This window comes from Xiphias gladius, chromosome 20, assembly GCF_016859285.1.
Source record: "Xiphias gladius isolate SHS-SW01 ecotype Sanya breed wild chromosome 20, ASM1685928v1, whole genome shotgun sequence".
Taxonomy (NCBI): Eukaryota; Metazoa; Chordata; class Actinopteri; order Istiophoriformes; family Xiphiidae; genus Xiphias; species Xiphias gladius.
Window position 1 is genome coordinate 24,660,754 of NC_053419.1, and position 18,126 is coordinate 24,678,879.

The 18,126-nt window shown below is 43.3% G+C and overlaps 1 protein-coding gene across 1 annotated transcript in view; it reads right to left on the reverse strand.

The window, feature by feature from the left end:
• The window catches only part of gfra2b (GDNF family receptor alpha 2b), a 102,056-nt gene that overhangs the window by 9,297 nt on the left and 74,633 nt on the right, over positions 1–18,126 (reverse strand). Inside the window, exons 6-7 of the mRNA XM_040158103.1 lie at positions 3,843–3,952; positions 2,899–3,039 (exon numbers count right to left, since the gene is read on the reverse strand). Of these exons, the coding sequence (XP_040014037.1) occupies positions 2,899–3,039; positions 3,843–3,952 (251 nt within the window). The remainder of the gene's footprint in view (positions 1–2,898; positions 3,040–3,842; positions 3,953–18,126) is intronic.

Below are 18,126 nucleotides of genomic sequence, written 5' to 3' on the forward strand. Positions count from 1 at the left end.
GTTCTGTATTAGATTTCACACATAGAGAAACCGCAGCGCCAGGCGGAAACAGGAGCAAGGCCAATAAACAAAAACAAACCTTTCAAGTGCAACACTCAACAAAAATATGTCAACGGAATCACTAGCATTTCATGGCAGGGGACCGAGGTGTAAGGTATATATATTTATATGTAGCATAATCCACTCCGATGTGTTTGGTGAATGGTTAATGAACAGTCCCCCGACGCAAACCACTCCACATGGAGCAGAGGCTGCTTCTCTGCCTCTGTGGAGTGCACCCATGTAGTTGCCACAAGGACTGATTCTCCTCAGGTTTTTATAACTGAAGGTTACTGTCGCATCGGATCTGTGAAACGGGTTTTTCCAGGTCTCTCAGTAGCACGTGGATGCAGTGTTTCGGTTAAAGCTCTGTGCCGCTTGTTTCTGTCTGCGCTACCTGGCAAAAGAGTAAAATTAACATTTAAATTGTTTTTCTAATTATTATTTCATTAAACACACTGTTGCTCATTTCAGTACACTCGTGGTTTTTGCTGCTGCAGCCTTGCCTGGTCTGGTACGACCAGTGGTGGCTAATGTTAGCAAGTGTTAGAATATGTCTACATGGAGCCGTCCGAATGCTCAAACACCTATTTAGTGTTTAGTGAAAGCAATGTATGTCCAAATTAACGTTTTCCAGGCGGTTTTATTAGAGGCCTGTGTCCACAGTGAAACACCTGAACATAACAACAGTCAAGTCTCTTTGTCCTCGTCCTCTTTTCAGTCGACAAACAACGAAAGCGTGTCACGGCCACATCTGGTGAGGAGTGAGACAGACAGCCGGCTGATAAAATCAACAGAAAAACTGGTTAATGACAACAACTGTGCTGCGTGATCGGCAGAAAAGGGTTAGAGACGATAGAAATGTAATGAATTCGCCATGTAGTTGATCTCATGTACAGGTTTTTCTGTTTCTGTTGTCAGACACTGAACCAGGATCAAACAGTGATTTAGTCACGGCCCATAAACACTACATGTTCACCAGCAGTCACTCCCAAGCTGCTGCTGCGGATATATTCAGTATATTATAACTCTAACATGATTTGACAAAAGTAGAATACATCCAGGTTAAAGACAGCAGCTATTGTGTTGACATTTAAAAAGTTAGAGGGGATTTAACGTTGTCTTCTCTACTGTCACACCGCTGCCGCCCTCGCTGAGCAGCTCACAGCGTCGTTTTGGAAAAAGCTCGGTTTTCTGGCCACACGCTGAAACACCCAGCTGAAGTGTGAAGATTTGCAGACTCTGGGGGGGGGAGAAGAGCGACGTTTTAGTCTGGACGGAGGACCGAAACACAGACGTAAAGATGCAGTATCGCTACCGGTACGTGTCCCTCAGGTGACACACAGGTGACGTCATCTGTCGCCGACGTCCGTCACAAAGAAATCTCTGAGAATGACTGGCACGCTATATGATTTTATCAGCCAACTGTCAACACCAACTGACCCAGAACAGAACAGACCTGCTCCATCTCGATCCCATCAATCATCACACCTGAAACATTATCTACATCAGAGATACAGTCCTTTAGAATCGGCGCCAATCCCGATCCAACGGGCTGAGGCATCTCTAACTGGTTTAACATTTATCATCTTCCCATGGTTGCGAGTGGAACCAAACATTTTGACTCGGGATTTGGCGTCGCCACCTTGTGCCGTGACAAAGCCATGCAGCTTTGACACGGGACAGCACTGTTTGTTTCCCGAAACGTTGGTTTCTTTTAACCACAACTTCAAAGGTTAGGACCGTAACAAAGTGGTTATTTAAACAGAAACAGGATCCTTCCCCAATTCCACAGTAGGTTCGGTTGATAAGAGAAGATCGTTCTACACTCAGGGCTGTGCGATGGGTTTCCCATAATGTTTAATACACGATGGAATCCTAGGGTTTTGACGGGAGTCTTCTCTGCCACAGGCGTACATGGATATGCATGTATGTGTTCCCATTAAAGGAGAGGAGGGGAGACTGTTTGTTCGATGGAGGAGGTGCAGAGGTGATATTGCAGCTGGGTCAGTGTTATTTAAAGAAGGTGTCTTGGGATCCTCACCACATTGTCTCACACTTCTGTATTCGTCTTCCTCCGCCTAACCTTTCTCCTCAATTATCTGCCTCGCTCTCTGTTTTTTCCCCACTTATACTGTATATACTGATGTGTACGCTTCACGCAGACACACAGTCTTTTCTGTTGCAATACTCGCGAGGACCTTCCCTCTCTTCCCTCTTAAGCCTCCTCTACAAAAACCTCTGAAATGATTTGTCCAGTGACTGATTAATCATATAGTTGATCGAAAGAAGATTAATCAGCAAGCATTTTAAACGATTGACTTGAGTCACATTTCAAACAAAAAAGCCATAAAATTCCTTTTCAGTTTTTTGGATTTGGATGTTTTCGGATTCTCTCTGCTTCACGTGATTGTAAACTGAATTAGACCTGAAACAATTAATTAGTCAAAAAAATTAATTGATTAATTACTTAAGTCGTTTTTCAGTTGGATGGACATACGATACGTTTTAGTGGACGGAATATCTTTGGGCTTTGGACTGTTGGTCCGACACAAATCTCTGAGGACGTCAGCCTGGGCTCCTGGGAGTCGTGATGACATTTTTCCACAGACGTTAAATAGACAAGAAACAATGAATCAATTTATCAATAGCGATGAGGAAAACAACCATTAATTGCAGTCCCAAATGAAACCCCGTCCTCAGCCTTAGTTTAATACTGCCGTCAAGCCGCTCATATGCTCCGACTTTGGAGGATTATCTGTCTTCATATATTTCTCTCTTTTGTTCCTCCTGGCTTTGCATCTAAATGTGGGCCTCATAAGCACAGCAATAACACAACCACACAAACGGAGGACTCACTGAGGCAGGTGTTGTGTGTGAAGTCCCGGTGGAAAGTGTCACACTCTCTCTCCTGATTGCCAGTGCCCCTGCAGGTGCACCACAGGCTGATGGTGATGTTGGAGGGGCTGCTGTCGCTGTAGTTCGGCGTCACATCTGAGCCTGAGACGGAAAGAGGGAAGGAGTTAACGCCGGGGAGGAATAAGAATTAGGATGGAGATTTGCCAAGGAGAAATGTAAAGAGGATTTTTGCAAATTGGGAATTGAATCACTGGATGATTTCCAGAGAAGAAGTGAGTCACCTGCAATGTGTTTAACAAAGACACGCTGCTAACAGAATAACAGCGTCAGCTGTAAATTCTCACATAAAGATCGGTCAGCTCTGTATAATGCACATTTCCACGGCTGTAATTCTGTCGGAGCAACAGAGTCACGTCATGCCCATCGATCTGCTGCTCTGGCTTTCTTTTTTCGTTTAACCCATTTAAACTTGAAAGTGTGCCAGTGTTTGGATTTCTCCACATGTTGCAGTGATGGAGCTCGAGTAAGACAGAAGCTCGGTCTTAGTCTTTCTGAAACTAAGAACACGAGACAAAGTGTAAGGAATGAATCAATCTGCGGGTTCGTCCAGCCAACTGGCATCACTGCTGTTGTTACCAGGGCCAAGAGTTATACGGTATCATTAACTAGCTACAGTGTGTGGGGCTACAGGTTATGTGAACGTGAAGTCTCATTTAGGACGGAGCCTACGTATACCTACTACGTATGTATATATATATTTATATTTCCAAGCCAGAATGCAACACATTTGCTGGTACCAGCTTCTTAATTGATCAGCAGTTATTTTAACAACTGAATTATCATTTAAAAGCACGCTTCCTAAATGTGAATATTTTCATCTTTTTTTTTTGGCCTCATGGGCAAAACAAACAATTTGAATATGACGGCTTTACGAACAAACTCACCAATGAGGCCGACATAGGACATGAGGCAGCCGTGGTAGTTGTCATGGGGGCAGCTGGTGACAGTATGAGACGTCATCTGGCAGTTCATGTGGAAATCGGCAAGTCGAGACCTGCAGTTAACAATGCAAAAACAAAATCTCTCAGCACCACATCTAAAAGATGCAAGTTTGGGAAGCTATGACAGGTGCTTCTCACTGCTTTCTCACATTTTATAGACCGAACAATTAGTTGATTAGTTGAGAAGATAATTGGCAGACTAGTCGATGGTAAAACGGGAGATATCATGTGAGATTACATAAAGTTACGTAAAGTAACTACTTCATAACTACTACAAAGAAGGTTTCCATCCAAATCTTGAAAAAAATAATGTAAAGAAAACGTTAGTGAAGTCTGGTTTCCCTCCACTGCTGCTGAGTGAACGTGAGCCGATCAACAGCCGGTGGAGCCGATTCTCCAGTCGCCGCCATTAAACCACCACAGAAGAGGAGGACGCGGCGAGACGAGGTGGTTGAAAGAGCTGCAGTCGGAGCTCAGACGATGGGGAACCGTGGAGAACGTGATGGAACCTGACGTTTCTGCTGGTTCCATGTTTTGATTTGAGGAAGGTTCACGTCTCCTCCTGGCTCCTCACTGACCTGATGGTTTCCTCTCCTCACGCTTCATCTACGTCAGCGTTTAGTCGCCACGTCTGTTTACCTTTGGGTTTTAGCCACACAACTGCTGTTACACCTCAGACAACAAGAAAAACTTTTGTGATATTTGTTTTGTCACTCAGGTTGTTCATGCACAAAGTGAAAATGCACATAAAAACGGATGGAAACACATCTGGTGACGCCAACTTGTGTGTTGAAGTTAACTAAAGTTAAGCTCGACGTGAACGAATCCTGAAGCTTTATTTATTTAATATATTGATCACAGCGATTCCACCGTGAATTTCCCGGTTAACGCTTTATACCTACTATATATACACATGTATGAACACAAGTGCCTGCATGAATATGAACATTGCCTTATCACTGTGTAAACTCCTCCTGAAATGAAACGCAAAATTAACAAAAACAGATCAAACAGATGAAGACGAAAACTGAAAATCCTGGTGGAAATAAAGGTTCAGTCGTTCAGTGGATTGGGAGATTATCTCTGCATTTCCACTATCCTGCAGTATCTGCTCCATCATGCATAGTGTATGTTAATGCACAAGGAACTGTCACAAGCAATAACTGTACAGCTGCTGAGCTTAATCTACTGCCTGTCCTAGTTTAGTGTTTCCCCACCCTTCTCTTTCTCTCCTCTTTAATTCCTGAGCCGCTCTGCTGCCACGTTTCTCCTACACGATTCTTCTTCTGTCTCGATGAGCGAAACAATGCAGCGGTTTGGGGAGAAAACGAGGGGCAGGAAGGTGAAAGGTGTCGTATGGTCGGGTCAGCGGGACGAAAGACGTGCGACCCCGTGGCTATTTGAGACCACACGACAGAAGCGGTCCACTCGTTTCTGTGCGTATGTGTGTGACTGCTTGGATTACTCATGTTGTGGAGACACAAATCTGTTGACACAGTCACATTTTGGGGACTCGACTTCCTTATGGGGACAAAAAAGAAAGTCCACATATTGTAAATCATTCGATTTTAGGGTGAAGACTCTGAGGTTAGGCTTAGGTGTCCAGGAAATGAATGTAAGTCAATACAAAGTCCTCTGAAGTGATGGAAACACAACCGTGTGTGTGTGTTCATGTGTGTGTTCATGTGTGTTACGTAGAGGAACAGAAAGTGAGAGAGAGACTGGAGGAAAGTGTGTGTTTGTCGCTGTGGATTACGGTCATGTCTTTTGTCTAGAACTGACGCCGTTGGCAGGATTACTCAAGCAGGCCAACACCCACCTCCAAACACACATTTCCACACACACACACACACACACACACACACACACACACACACACACACACACACACACAGACAGAGACTGACCTCTGTGTGAAAGTCAAATGCACGGCGCTGAGGCCTGTCAAACTACATCATTCTCTGCAGTCAGCAAGCACAAACACCTTCACATATGTGCGTTTGTGTTAAGCACTCATGCATTCACACACACACAGACACACAGACACAGACACAGACACTTGGTGACATCTGGGAGTTGTGTTCATGGACACCTAAGAAACGAGGAGTTAAAAGGACCATACGGCCATGTTTGCAACTACCGGCCAGACAACTTTAAACCTTAAGAATCGAGGCATCTTCGTTGTTGGTGTGACAGTCAACCCTCAGACTTAAACACTGGCGGATTCGTTGGAGACAAACTATTTCACAGAGTTTCACAGTGTTCGCTTTTATTTGCGTCAGAGCATCAAACTGCTTGACGCTGAGACGAAGACCTGCCTTTTTCTCCCTCGTTGCCGCTGGTCAGCAGGTGTCGCCCACTGTTACCATGGAAACATGGCTCCCAGTCCAGAGTTAGCCTTGGTGTTGGGTGGCAAAGCTTTTGGGCTTTAAAAAAGCTGGACTCGATTTTTGTGAAAGCGTTTAACTCGTATTATGGCATCGGTTGTCCACCTGTGAGGAACTTCCCCAGCGGGGGACGGAAGAGTTGAGCCCAGACACTGTAGGACAAGTGTAGGTCACCAGTGTGACCTACACTTACAGCGACTTTAAATGGGGACACTTTGTTTAGCCCCCAGCTAACCCACTGAATCCATGGCAGCACGTTACTTGTCTGTCTAACTACATTTTTTGTTTGCTTTTTTTTCTTTTACGGGGGGTTGTCTGCCCCTGCATTGAACTGGTCTGACACTACACAGCGGTCTAACATGTTGCTGTGAAACCGGGTCCTAATGTATGTGGAAAAATGGAGGTCAGACTAGTTGGAAAAATGACTTACAGTCTGTATATCTACATTTTTTGGAGTTTTAAAGGTGACAGATGTTGTTATAATAGCTCATGTTACTGCTAATGAGAAAATAGACATTTATCTTTAAACAATGCTCTTTAATCATCTGAGAGCCAGTAAGTAACAGTGACAAATGAAGGTCAGCGAGAGATAATGGCAGAGCTGCAGACAGCAGGAGAGTCAGAGCAGAGATAGTTGAGTGGTTCAATCTGCCGCCTCTGAAACCACTTGATCAAATCCTGCCTGAGCTTTCTCATTTCCCCACAGGCCTCGTTAAAGATTCATCCAAAGTAATCATCAGCTGAGAAAGAGACAGAAAATGTACTGTACTTTCTCTGACCTAAGATGTTTCCCCAGAGTTAGACTCCAGACTCTCAGGATAAGACAACTTCAGACCAAAATACATGAAAAAATAAACATATTTAAATAAGACATGGCTGAGGGGTTTGGCTCAGCTGTTGTTTCACGTAAGCGGATGTTTACAACACAGAGCAGAAATGAATGAAAGGAGGACATCGATGCATTTGTAAAACAGCTGCAGGGCCAATCTAAAGGACCATTCCAGAGTTTTACAATGTTTTAGTGCATTCAGTGCATCTGCAGGTAGAATTAACATGATTCCCCAAAATATGTGTCTGGACTTACCTGACACACCCAACGTTTGAGTAGAGAACTTGAATAAAATGAATTTGCAGGCACTTGCAGCTTCCGCAGTGAGCAGGCCCCACTTTATTTCACAATGCTCTGGATCATCGTTGTACAGCGGCGAGGACATTGTCAGTCGCTTCCATTTGGAAACAATCCCAATACTGACGGAGTTAACAGAGGTGCTGAGTACTGGCACATTAAGGAGCCACAGCAGCTCAGCTCTGCTCCAGATCTACACTTTAAACACTGCAGTGTTTTTCTGAATGTTCCCAGTAAAACGTCCTTGTAGCTGTTGAATTCTTGCAGAAGACAAACGTTTTTTCTGCCGGACTGAGCTGAGCTGAGCATCTGACACGATCTTAAGTTTGAAAAAAAAGTCGTCATCTACCCTGAATTCAAAGCGAGTGCTTCCTACTTAAGCTAATGAAGAACTAGACACAGCATTGTGCGACTGATGGGGCTGGTTTCACAGGGACAGACTCAGACCAGGGCTTAGACCACTAACAGCCAGACTTACGGTTGACATCTCAGTTCATCTCTTGCACAAAGCTGTCTAGTTCCCGACCATCTGACATTTTTCACTATATTCGGACATTTTACAGACTAAAGAACCGAAACTAACTAAATTGAGTTAGTGTTTCATTTAGTTGAGCTTTCATTCTCCCAGAAGGTCTCGCTGGGATCAAGATCTCTTTTCCAAGTGAGACCCGAGAACAAATGAGCTAATTATGATATGTTGTGCTGCTGACTCTGTACTGAGCTTTTTTTTTTTTTTTTAAATGCGGTCACTCAAAGAAATCTCTTTGACTCCGGTTGCGTGGTCATTAAAGGTGAGGGACAGACGGAGGCAGTAATCAGTAAAACAGGGGTTGAGAGGTGAAGATCTGTGAAGCAAATATGAAAAATTACTGAAATTTAAATGATTTTTTTCCCCTTATACTTATATTCAAAGAGCACAAATTACAATTACATAAAATTACACCCAGAGAAACTTGGACAAATTAAAGCACGTACCCTACTACTGAGAACTAAGGAATGGCCTTTTTTTAACTTAATAATAATATTGCACATTATGCTACAATTGACACACTTTCCAAATCTACTATAAAAATGCCTTATTTAAAATGACTTGCATTGAATTGAATTGAGTTACTTCTCTGGACAGTTACCGTGCGAGAAGACACCCCACGGAGGGTGAATGGATAAGGGTTGAGCCTCGAATTGCGATGTACAGCTTTCACTGCGTGGCGGGTGTGTCACCGGGCTAAAACGACGTAAACCAATGTTACCGTTCGTGTCCAAACGGCAGCATTTCACTCACGCCAGCTAAAAGCAAATGCCTCAAAAATCAAGCAAATACATGATTATTTGCTTTTTGCTCCCGTGACATTTCCACGTGTGTAAAATGGTCCTCGGTCTCTTTGCAGAATGTAATGCTCTCAATTATGCCGCTGTAGTCAGTGTGTTCTGCCAGGGAAGGTGACGAATATTAAAATGAAATTAAAGCGAGGCCGGGCGAGTCCAAATGGCCTTATTACTGACTGTCAGGCAGCACTACATCTCAAGAATAACAGGGTCACACACACACAGACTGCTGGAATGGACACACATGCAATTATCTCCAATGTAAATACTAACACATTTAAACTGTATAGTCTGCTTTAATACAGCTTCAGGGGTCTGTCAGAGATGGAGAGAAATCTCTCTCTCTCTCTCTCTCTCTGACCCTGACTTGTCAGTCATGGTGTAACAGACACAGAGATCCCTCGAGCGTTATTCAATTATCATGTCTGCATTAAGAGGGATAAACAAAACACACATACCCAGAGACACACACAGACAGCGACCTCAACACTCACATATTCATCCTGTCTGCTAAAGTGCTTCACTATATTTCTGAATCCCATCCTTACAACCCTCGAATGAATATAGTCTCTCTTTTCTTTTTTGTATTATTTAGGCTAACCCCTAATGAAGCTACAGCTGTGAGGAGATACAAGGACATTCAGATGAGATACCGGTTTTCGTGAACGCAGAATCCTCCAACACGACCAACGACATTTGATTTGACACTTCTCCTTCTACCTGTAGTGAGTTTACAGCCCTGGAGCTGGATCACTGCAGCAGCTCTCCAGTTCTTTGCCTCCCGGGCTAAAGATATCCCAGATTTATTTCTGGATGCAGGGAGAGGAATCTGACACCAGATACCATTTTCAGAAATAATCAATCGGTCCTCACATCTGACTCTGGAAAAAACTCAGACAAGAATGTTTCCCACACAGCCAGACTGTCCCTTTAATTCTAACTTCTTCTAATTGTAACCTCTTCCCAGAGCCGCAGATATTCTGGGACCAACGAGAGAATATCATGCGGATGTTTCACCTCATTTTCCTCTCTGCGTGAAGACGTTCAGTTCTCATAAAGATGTCAGTACAAACACAGTTGAAATAATGTGGGAATGTCTACAATGACAGGGGTGACCTTGACGAATTAATGAAGCTGTAAACACGAGAGCCCACACAAGTAGAACCGTGACCAGACCTTTGCACTTTTCGCCACAATTACTGTTTCATTTTCGTCTGTTTTTTAAGTCGATGAATTAAAAAGTAAGAGAGCACTAAAATTTGAAGAAAGGCTAACTTTTTTCTGTCTGTTTGCTGCAGGGGCTGGGTTTACTTCTTTTCACTTCCAACAAAATCAAAATATCTGCTCAGGGGGATCCAAACTTTTGCGTACAACGGTAACAGACAGCTGCATCTCACACGACCTGCTTCATCCTCCAGACCGTGGTCTGGGGAGACTCTTCCATTCCCGGGTTAAGCTGTAACCTCTGAGCTAACCTCTGAGCTAACCTCTGAGCTAACCTCTGAGCTAACCTCTGAGCTAACCTCTGGACTAACCTTTGAGCTAACCTCTGGGCTAACTTCAGAAATAACCTCTTAGCTAACCTCTGTCACTATGGCTGCTGCTAAACTAAACTCTGAAACCTGCTCGTTTCTCACAGAGCTGGTCTTAAGCAATAAACTGTAGCTCACACAGAGCGTTCACAGCTTACTGTTAACCCGACTCTAGCAGCTCTTTAGCTTCGTTTTGTCCCGGAACGGCGCGGCATAAAGCCTACGTGAACCTACGTGAATGGCGAGGCATAACGCCGACCTGAACTGCGTGGCACAACGCTTACTTGAACGGTGTGGCATAACGCCTACGTGAACGGCGTGGCATAACGCCTACGTGAACCATGTGGCATAACGCCAGTTTCGGCCACTGTTCGATTAATTGCCCAGCCCTGCTGGGTAATGACACCACCAAGTTTTGACAGAATGTGGAGGAAAACAAGACGATATATCTGGTTCTGCGGCGTCGATTTTGATTATTTTTGTTTTAAATTGTGCATCGTGACTCTGACAATATATGAGCATAATGATAAATCTGTGGGGAACTCTAATGATTCCCGCTGAAGCAGAAACTAAATCTAAAAAGCCTCACCAACATGTTGTTTCTGCATTCTAACTTGTATTTATGGAGATAATTTGCCTGCAGGGTTTAGATCTAATTATGTTGTCTAAATACAACAAAGAAGGTTTCTGTTTGTTCCAAGTATGAACCTCAGCAGCAGCTAGCAGGCTGCCTCAATCCTGCTCTTTGATTTATCGTGTCATTGTGCTGTAAATGGTATGGAAAATATCATTTCTACGCCAATGTGACGTTCCTACTGAAGTGTTTGTTGAGATGTGTTTAACCTTGGTGCAGATGCTTTTAGTTTTCCCATCTCCCTTAACTTGTATAAGTAGGTTTGTGTGTGTGTGTGTGTGTGTGTGTGTGTGTGTGTGTGTGTGTGTCTACATCTGTCTGTGTTTGGTGATTAGCCGCTTTTATTATGTCTTGATGTTCTCTTTAATTAACAGTCCCTGAGTGGGATAGCTCATTTGCATATTTACATATTAGCATAGCTTATGAGTTGGCGCTCTCGCTCAGCATCAGGAGAGATTGCCCTTGGTCACACCTCTGGTTATGATGCTTTCTGCTCCATCTCCTGAGGGTTAGCCTGCCTTATTTCCCCTCAAAGACTCATCCCCTGCTCCTCATCACTCCTGTAAACCAACCGGACAACATTCAGACGAGCACAGAGGAAATGAAATGAATCGGGGAATGCTTTTGTGTAAACTCACACACACACACACAGTCACAGTGAGAGTAAGCGAGAGGGCCTGTTGTGTCGCCGCTGTCCTCTGTGACCTACAGAAAAGAGGCAGCTATTTCCATCACGCCACCACCTCACCTCACTGACCATGTAATGGAGCGATGCAGTCGCTAGATTGGCTTCCTCGCCTTAAAACACCACTCAGCTGCCGCTGCCGGGCTTGGAAAAGCGCTTTAGCTCGCCACGCCTCAGTGCACGGACGCGTGTGTTTGCATACATGCCAGCGTCATTAGTGCAAGAGTTCTCAGTTTGATGGGGTCACGAGGAACCTGACACACACAAATCCCCACATCTGCCAGATGTATCCTGATGGGAACCTCCAACAAGTCTATTACAAGTTAAGTTGTACATTATAAGTAAATTGTCTGACAGTGCTGAAGGTCTTAAAGGGTCAGTTCACACAAATCACAAAGGTATACATTTTTCCTGGAGTGGCTGGGGTAGCACGATGTTTGAACACAGCGCATAAAACTGAAAATATCTGCAAGGATGCATATCTTCTGGGTAAACTAATCCTTTACGTCTGTTGAAACCACTACACACAGGTAAGAGTCTTGAATCCAACCCACAAGGGTTTCGAAAAGTCGGAAAAATGAAAATATGTTTAAACAACTCATATAGAGGCCAGGTAATTCTCTATTTCTATAAAAGATATTTAAATGATGAGTTTGGAAATATTTTACATTTTTCTTCTTGTCAACGAACTCAATGAACATCTCCTTCTAACAAGTATTGTCTTTGTATCAGAGCCTGATGTATCTGATTCCTCCGAGCCACGGAGCTCCATTGTTGTTAAAAACCATTAAATCAATCAGTGAGCCGCACCGCTGCACTGGGAGACACGTTCCTCCGTCACCATGAACACACACACACACCGTGGTTTATTGTGACTCAGTCCCACGCACACACACCGTCCTGTTGCCACAAACACTCACAACAGCACCAAATGTGGATTAATCCGCCGCTGAAAATAGTCCCCTTTCCTCCTGTTTTTTTAATAAAAACTACAGTGAGCAGCTGTTTTAGCGGATTACTGAGACTTTTTTTTTTTTTTAAATGAAACTATATATTTTTGAGGTTTTTTTGAAGATTTCCCATCTTCAGCAGGAACCAATGGGCTCAGAGCTGGGAGCCACAGACTGAGGAGGGACGTCAAATAAGTGACAACCAGGGTCTGCATAGTTTGGATCTGCACATGGGTTTTGATGACAAGACAACTATAGAACAATGTTAGCGTTATACTTTAATGTAAAACCCTACTGTCCATGTAGCACAATGTGCTGTTTACTGACAGATAGAAGGCTCCCGCTACAAGATAAGAAAGTAAATCTACTGATGTTAATAGTGAGGAAAGGTAAATGAAGGAAAGAAAACAAATTCACAACAAGTTTCTCCCTCAAGCACAAAACTTTAAATAGCATCTGCTGCAGTCCTGCTGCAGCAGTAAATCTACTGTCCTTCAAATGGCTTCTAAAGCCCAGACAGGAGATGTTTTACAGGGGTATTATTACCAGAACATCTCTGTGATTTTAATGCCGGCCAGATCAGTCATACCGGTAATTTTTTATAGACTGTACGCTGCAGCGCTGCAAAGTTTCTTTCATCTTTTCCACCCTGTTACAGTCCCAGCGAGATTAACCTCAGGTTATACAAGTCCCTAGTGAATTCAAATCGTTGGTAAGTATTGGAACATTTCCAGTAGAAGAGGAGTTTAATCTATTGTGTTTACAGTAATAGTGGAGGACAAATTGCAGCATTAATATTTTCAGAAAACGACAGAATGGTAACATTTGCTTAAATGTTATCACAAACTGTAGCCAACTGTTGGATTCATATTCACAGCTCAGCCATTAAAGGAAGATGCAAGTTTCATACAACGTTTGTTTTGGCCATCACCGTATCAACCAAGTTCATTTATGAGACTGGGATAAACAAGTCTGATGGGTCAAGAAACACAAGCTGTCAGACGATCAGGCAGGTTGGAAACAAGCCAACAGGTTAGTCAAACTTATTTGGAAGAGAAACAATGTTGATTGATGAAGTAATGACCCAAACTGTTCGTCGTAAACATCCATCACGGTTGGTTGTGTGAACAATAAGGGATGATCAGCATCGTTTCAGGTGGTCTCAGTTGTAGTTTAGATCATCTGGATTAACTCTTTGTTTGCAACCTGTCTGATCACCTGTTTGTGTTTTTTTTTTCCGTCTTTCTCGGCAAAAAAGGAACAAGTACAAATTCCCTGTATCACAAAATAATCCCCTTAAGCAAAGTACACCTCTCAGCCAACTGTAGACCCAAATCCAACCTTCCCTTTCTCACTAAGATCCTTGAGAAAGCTGTCGCCAACCAGTTGTGTGACTTTCTACACGATGATAGTTTCTCTGAGGATTTTCAGTCAGGATTTATGGAGCATCGTAACACAGAGACAGCAAGTTACAAATGACCTTCTTACTGCATCAGACACAGGACTTGTCTCTGTACTTCTCTTGTTAGATCTTGGTGCTGCATTTAATAGCACTGACCATCACATCCTGTTACAGAGACTGGGACATTTAATTGGCATTAAAGGAACCGCTCTAAGCTGCTTTATGTCCTATTTATCAGATCGATTTCAGTTTGTGCACGTTAACAATAAATCCTTCATAAACTCAAAAGTTAGTCACAGAGTTCCACAAGGTTCTGTGCTTGGACTAGTTCTATTCACCTTATTTATGCTTCCTTTAGGCAATACTATTAGGAAACACTCCAAATTCAATTGTTATGCAGTTGATACCCATTTTTACTTGTTAATGAAGCCTGATGAAACCAATCAGTTAACTAAACTTCAAGCTTTGCCTTGACGACATAACGACCTGGATGACCAGCAACTTTCTGCTGTTAAACTCAGTCCAAACTGAGGTTAATGTACTAGGTGTCCAACACCTCAGAAAACACATTATCTAATGATATAGTTACTGTAGATGGCTTTGCCCTGGCCTGCAGCACCACTGTTGAGTTCACCTCTGAGTTCTCTTTGATCAGGATACGTCCTTTAACTCCCACATAAAACAAGCTTCAAGCTCTGCCTTTTTTCACCTACGTAACTTTGTAGAAAATCAGGCACATCCTGTCTCAAAAAGACGCTGAAAAACTAGCCCATGCTTTTGTTTCTTCTAAGCTGGATTATTGTAAATCCTTATTATCAAACTGTCCCAACAAGACCTTAAATTCTCTCCAGCTGATCCAGAGTCCTGCAGTGCGAGTACTGACAGGAACTAGGAAAAGAGATCACATTTCTCCTGTGTTAGATTCTCTGCATTGGCTCCCTGTAAGATCCAGAATACAATTCAAAGTCCTCCTCCTCACCTACAAAGCCCTTAATGGTCAGACACCATCATATCTTAAAGATCTCATAGAACCCTATTACCCCAGTAGAACACTGCGCTCCCAGAACGCAGGCTGGCTTGTGGTTCCTAGACTTTCCAGAAGTAGAACGGGAGGCAGAGCCTTCAGTTATCAGGATCCTCTACTGTGGAACCATCTTCCAGTTTGGGTCCAGGAGACAGACGCCCTCTCCATGTTTAAGAGTAGGTTTAAAACCTTCGTTTTTGATAAAGCTTACAGTCGGGACTGGCTCAGGCTGGTCTTGAACCACCCCCTAGTTATGCTGCTATAGGCCTAGACTGCCGGGGGACTTCCCATGATGCACTGAGCTCCTCTCTCCTCGTCTTCCTCTCCATCTGTACTCATTCATATCCCGTCAATGCTGGTCACTAACTTGACTTCTTCTCTCTCCCGTAGTTTTGTGCTTCCTCGTCTCTCTCCTCTCTCCTCCCGTCGCTTTCCGCAGGTGTTTCTGCCCCTGGAGCTGCAGAGCTGCTCCACATGACAAGTGCCCTGAGATAAACTCTGTTCCGATTTGGTTGCTATATAAATAAAATTGAATTGAATTGAATTGAATTTACAAAGAAAAATATCCACTATTCTGAGCCGGGGGGAGTTAAAAGTCATATGAAGATTTACAACACAAAAAAACACGTGATTATAGTTTTCACAGCCTTTGACCTCCTTTGTTTAAACCAGTAGGTTTAGCTGTTAAGTTGCGTTTATGAAACTGAAATTTAGCCAATATAATTAAAAGATTAGTAATTCAATTTGAGAACTGTATTGTGTGTTATCTTCCAGGATGTCAAACAGTACCTTTTAAAAATAATGTAATATTTTCATCAGTATGTGTGTTGATGAAAATACAAATGTTATTCCAAAAAAGTCTAACGTAGGGAAAGATAAATGAACATCGTTTTGAATATTATACCTTTGCTTGGTAAAGTCTGACGTTTGACGTTTGGGTTCTTGACCCATCAGACTTCTTTTCTGTGATGTTGCCGTGCTCCTGTTGCCAAGCTTTTCATTTTGGCAACAGGAGCACGGCACAGCAATCACAGCAATGATTCCGAAAGGACAACGGGAGCTGCCAGATTTTATCAGCTGTAGCTAGTTAGCTAATTAAGCTAATGTTAACGTTTAGCGAGCACAGTGTTATGGGACTGATGGAGATGATGACCAAAACCACGCAGTGAACCAGAACTTTAATCCCCGTCACATCTTCCCTCACAGATTTCTGACTCTGAAGTCCGAATCCTCTCGGTTAAACGCGGCAGACCAAACGTTTCAGTTTCAGGTTTTTAATTCATGCCTTGTTGAAGATACCGGAGGTCCATGAGTTACCTCACACACACAGTCTGTCAATGTCAGCGTCAGCAGCATCGTCGTCCACGCAAACAAAAGGGCGACCTTTCATACCGACAACACACACGATAAAACACGACCTGCTCTCGTGTTTTCCTGCTGCTGCAAAGTGTGGGTTCAGTCGGAGCAGACGATGGTGATCACAGGAGGATCATGTGACAGAGCATCAATAGAAGGCAATCAAGTCAAGCGTCAAGTACACTGAAGATACACACTGTAGATTGATAACACAACTGGAGACGTCCCGAGCCAGTCCGAGGTGTGGTTATCAGGGTCGGGCTGGGCATTTTTTAACAGATCGATATCGATCAAAATCAGATCCTTTCTTTACTGAACGCCACTGTGTTTCATCCACCCCGGCTGCTGGTCTCGCAGCGCTGCTGTCCCTTTATGGCACACTGATCTAAGGATTCCCACCCTCGCAGTTAAAGTTGAACCAGGACCTTCAGCGACTGGATGGAGGAGCTCGTGAAAAATAACGTAGTCAGATACATGCTTAATAAACATGAAGGTAAATATAGGTATCAGATTAGACTCCGTATCAGCAGATACTAAATGTCGAAGGACCCAGATCGGGGCCAAAGAGGCTTGATTCGGGACAACCCTAAACGTAACACAGCAGGAGCAACACATGTCCACCATGATGGACTTTTAGCTACTGTGATATCACATTTTTATTTAGGTATCTAAGGACATTCAACTATTTTTTTTTTTTTTCTCAGCTGCTGGAAAATAACCAGAGTAGAGACTGTGATAATTATGGGTCAAAAATAAAATCCAATTCTCTCACATGCTGTGTTTCTACTAAGCTGCTATCTCTCAATAATTTACGAGCAACAATTTTCATTCAAGCAGAGCTCAGTGGGAAAACCGTTACTGTACATCAATCAGCAGGAGGAGGCCATTTCTCTCTCTCTCTTATTGTTATATGATAATTAAAGGACTGGACAGCAAAAATACACTCAAAGCAATCAGCGACACTTTTACCAGCTCTGTGTGTCCTGTGGCTGTGAGGGAACTTGTGACAGATTGAACAAGGTCGAAAAAAATTGATTAAAAGTGTTGGGCCTGTAAACAGACTGTCGGCGCTTCCCTCAACACTGACCACAGCTTTTAGGCAGCCGCAGTATTTAATCAGGCAGGTAGCTCCCTGGTTGGAAGCAAATGGTCGCCAAGTAACATCCTTCCCGTTGCTCTGCCGAAGCTTGCTGGTGAGCGCGGACGCGTCACTCGCCAGGGAACAGAGCGGAGACTCTTCTCCAGAGAGTGGATCAGCTGATGGCAGCTCGTCCCGCTTCAACTTTCCATGCATCAGACCACATACCTGGAGCTCGTTGAGCCCAGAGTTCTGGATCAGGAGCGGCGGTATTTGGATCAAGGGGTTTGTGAAAATCAGGTGTGAAACTTCTGTGGGACAAAATGCGGATCTATATGAAAGTGGGTCTAGAGATCTATATTCCAAAGTGCCCCAGGTTAAGTTTATTGTGTGACTTCTCTAGTGAACCAAAACTCAACCGCATACAGGAAAATAAATTATAGTCGGGTCTTGTGTCGATGATGAGGCTGGTCCTTCGAGAGGAGTCCAAATGAACCATCGTTTAAAACCCTGTTGGACTTATTGGTTTTTAAAAAGAGGTAAGAAAAATGAGCATTATAAAGGAATAGGGCACAAATGTATGTTACGTATGAATGTTATTAATTGGATTTATTCATTCTGTATGGTTAAATTAGTTATGTCTATGTTGGCCTTTGGACTGGATAAATAACGTAACAGATGTGGAATAATGAATTGAAACCCAACCCAAAGTGAAAACCTTTCCATA